Below are 1,825 nucleotides of genomic sequence, written 5' to 3'. Positions count from 1 at the left end.
CCATTTTGGGATAAGACTTCATCTAGTGATTGTGAGTCAACGCTGAAACTCCCATCGGTTGGCTGCATATCGTCACCAAAACTTCGTCAGGGGGCTGTGGATCACCACCGAAACCTCCATCGGGCGGATGTGGATCGCCAGCAAAATCACCATCGGGCGGCTGTGGATCGCCACCGAAATCTCCGACTGGTGGCTGTGGATCGACACCAAAACCTCCGACTAGTGGCTGCGGATCGACACCAAAACCTCCAACTGGTGGCTGTAGTTCACCACCGATATCTCCGACTGGTGGCTGTGGAGGGCCATCAAAACCTCAAACTGCTGGTGGCTGTGGAGCGACACCGAAACCTCCATCGGGCGGATTTGGATCGCCAGAAAAATTACCATCGGGCGGCTGTGGATCACCACCGAAACCTCCGTCTGGTGGCTGTGGATCGACACCAAAACCTCCGACTAGTGGCTGCGGATCGACACCAAAACCTCCAACTGGTGGCTGTAGTTCACCACCGATATCTCCGACTGGTGGCTGTGGAGGGCCATCAAAACCTCAAACTGCTGGTGGCTGTGGAGCGACACCGAAACCTCCATCGGGCGGATTTGGATCGCCAGAAAAATTACCATCGGGCGGCTGTGGATCACCACCGAAACCTCCGTCTGGTGGCTGTGGATCGACACCAAAACCTCCGACTAGTGGCTGCGGATCGACACCAAAACCTCCAACTGGTGGCTGTAGTTCACCACCGATATCTCCGACTGGTGGCTGTGGAGGGCCACCAAAACTTACATCGGGGGGTTGTGGGTTGCTACCAAAAGTTACGTCTGGAGGCTGTGGATCGCCACCAAAACCTTCAACTGGAGGATGTGGAGCGCCACCAAAACTTACATCTGGAGGCTGTGGATCGCCACCAAAACTTTCAACTGGAGGATGTGGAGCGCCACCAAAACTTACATCTGGAAGCTGTGGATCGCCACAAAAAGCTCCAACTGATGGCTGTGGATTGCCACAAAAACCTTCAACTGGTGGATGTGGAGCGCCATTAAAACTTACATCTGGAGGCTGCGGATCACCACCAAAACCTCCAACTGGCGGCTGTGGTTCGCATCCAAAACCACCAACTGGCGGCTGTGGTTCGCATCAAAAACCACCATCGGGCGGCTGTGGATCGCCACCGAAACCTCCAACTGGTGGCTGTGGAGCGACACCGAAACCTCCGGCTGGTGGCTGTGGATTGTCAGCAAAATCACAATCGGGCGGCTGTGGATCGCCACCGAAACCTCCGGCTGATAGCTGTAGTTCACCACCGAAATCTTCGTCTGGAGGCTGCGGATCAACACCGAAACCCCCAACGGGTGGCTGTGGATTGCCAGCAAAATCACCATCGGGCGGCTGTGGATCGCCACTGAAAACTCCAACTGATGGCTGTGGAGCGACACCGAAACCTCCAGCTGGTGGCTGCGGATCACCACCGAAACTTCCAAGTGGTGGCTGTGGATCGCCACCGAAACCTCCGACTAGTGGCTGTGGAGCGACACCGAAACCTTCGACTGGTGGGTGTAGTTCTCCACCAAAACCTCCGACTAGTTGCTGCGGATCGGCACCGAAACCTCAAACTGCTGGTGTCTGTGGAGAGACACCGAAACCTCCATCTGGTGGCTGTGGATCGCCACCAAAACCTCGGACCGGCGGCTGCGGATCACCACCGAAACCTTCAACTGGTGGCTGTACTTCGCAACCAAAACCTCCAACTAGTGGCTGTGGATCACCACCAATACCTCCGTCTGGTGGCTGCAATTCACCTGCGAAACCCCCATCTGGTGATTGTGG

General features: G+C 56.0%; 1 protein-coding gene across 1 annotated transcript in view; it reads left to right on the top strand.

Moving 5' to 3' along the window:
* LOC103308069 (nascent polypeptide-associated complex subunit alpha, muscle-specific form) overlaps positions 1–1,815 on the top strand; it is a gene marked incomplete at its 3' end in the record, with an annotated part of 5,497 nt that extends 3,682 nt beyond the window's left edge. Inside the window, exon 4 of the mRNA XM_029492505.1 lies at positions 37–1,815. Within this exon, the coding sequence (XP_029348365.1) occupies positions 37–1,815 (1,779 nt within the window). The remainder of the gene's footprint in view (positions 1–36) is intronic.
* Between the last annotated feature and the right edge of the window lie 10 nt (positions 1,816–1,825).

Source organism: Acyrthosiphon pisum, unplaced genomic scaffold (assembly GCF_005508785.2).
Source record: "Acyrthosiphon pisum isolate AL4f unplaced genomic scaffold, pea_aphid_22Mar2018_4r6ur Scaffold_21598;HRSCAF=24379, whole genome shotgun sequence".
Classification (NCBI taxonomy): Eukaryota; Metazoa; Arthropoda; class Insecta; order Hemiptera; family Aphididae; genus Acyrthosiphon; species Acyrthosiphon pisum.
Note: the sequence above shows the minus strand (reverse complement) of the source record. Positions and strands in the feature narration are given on the sequence as shown.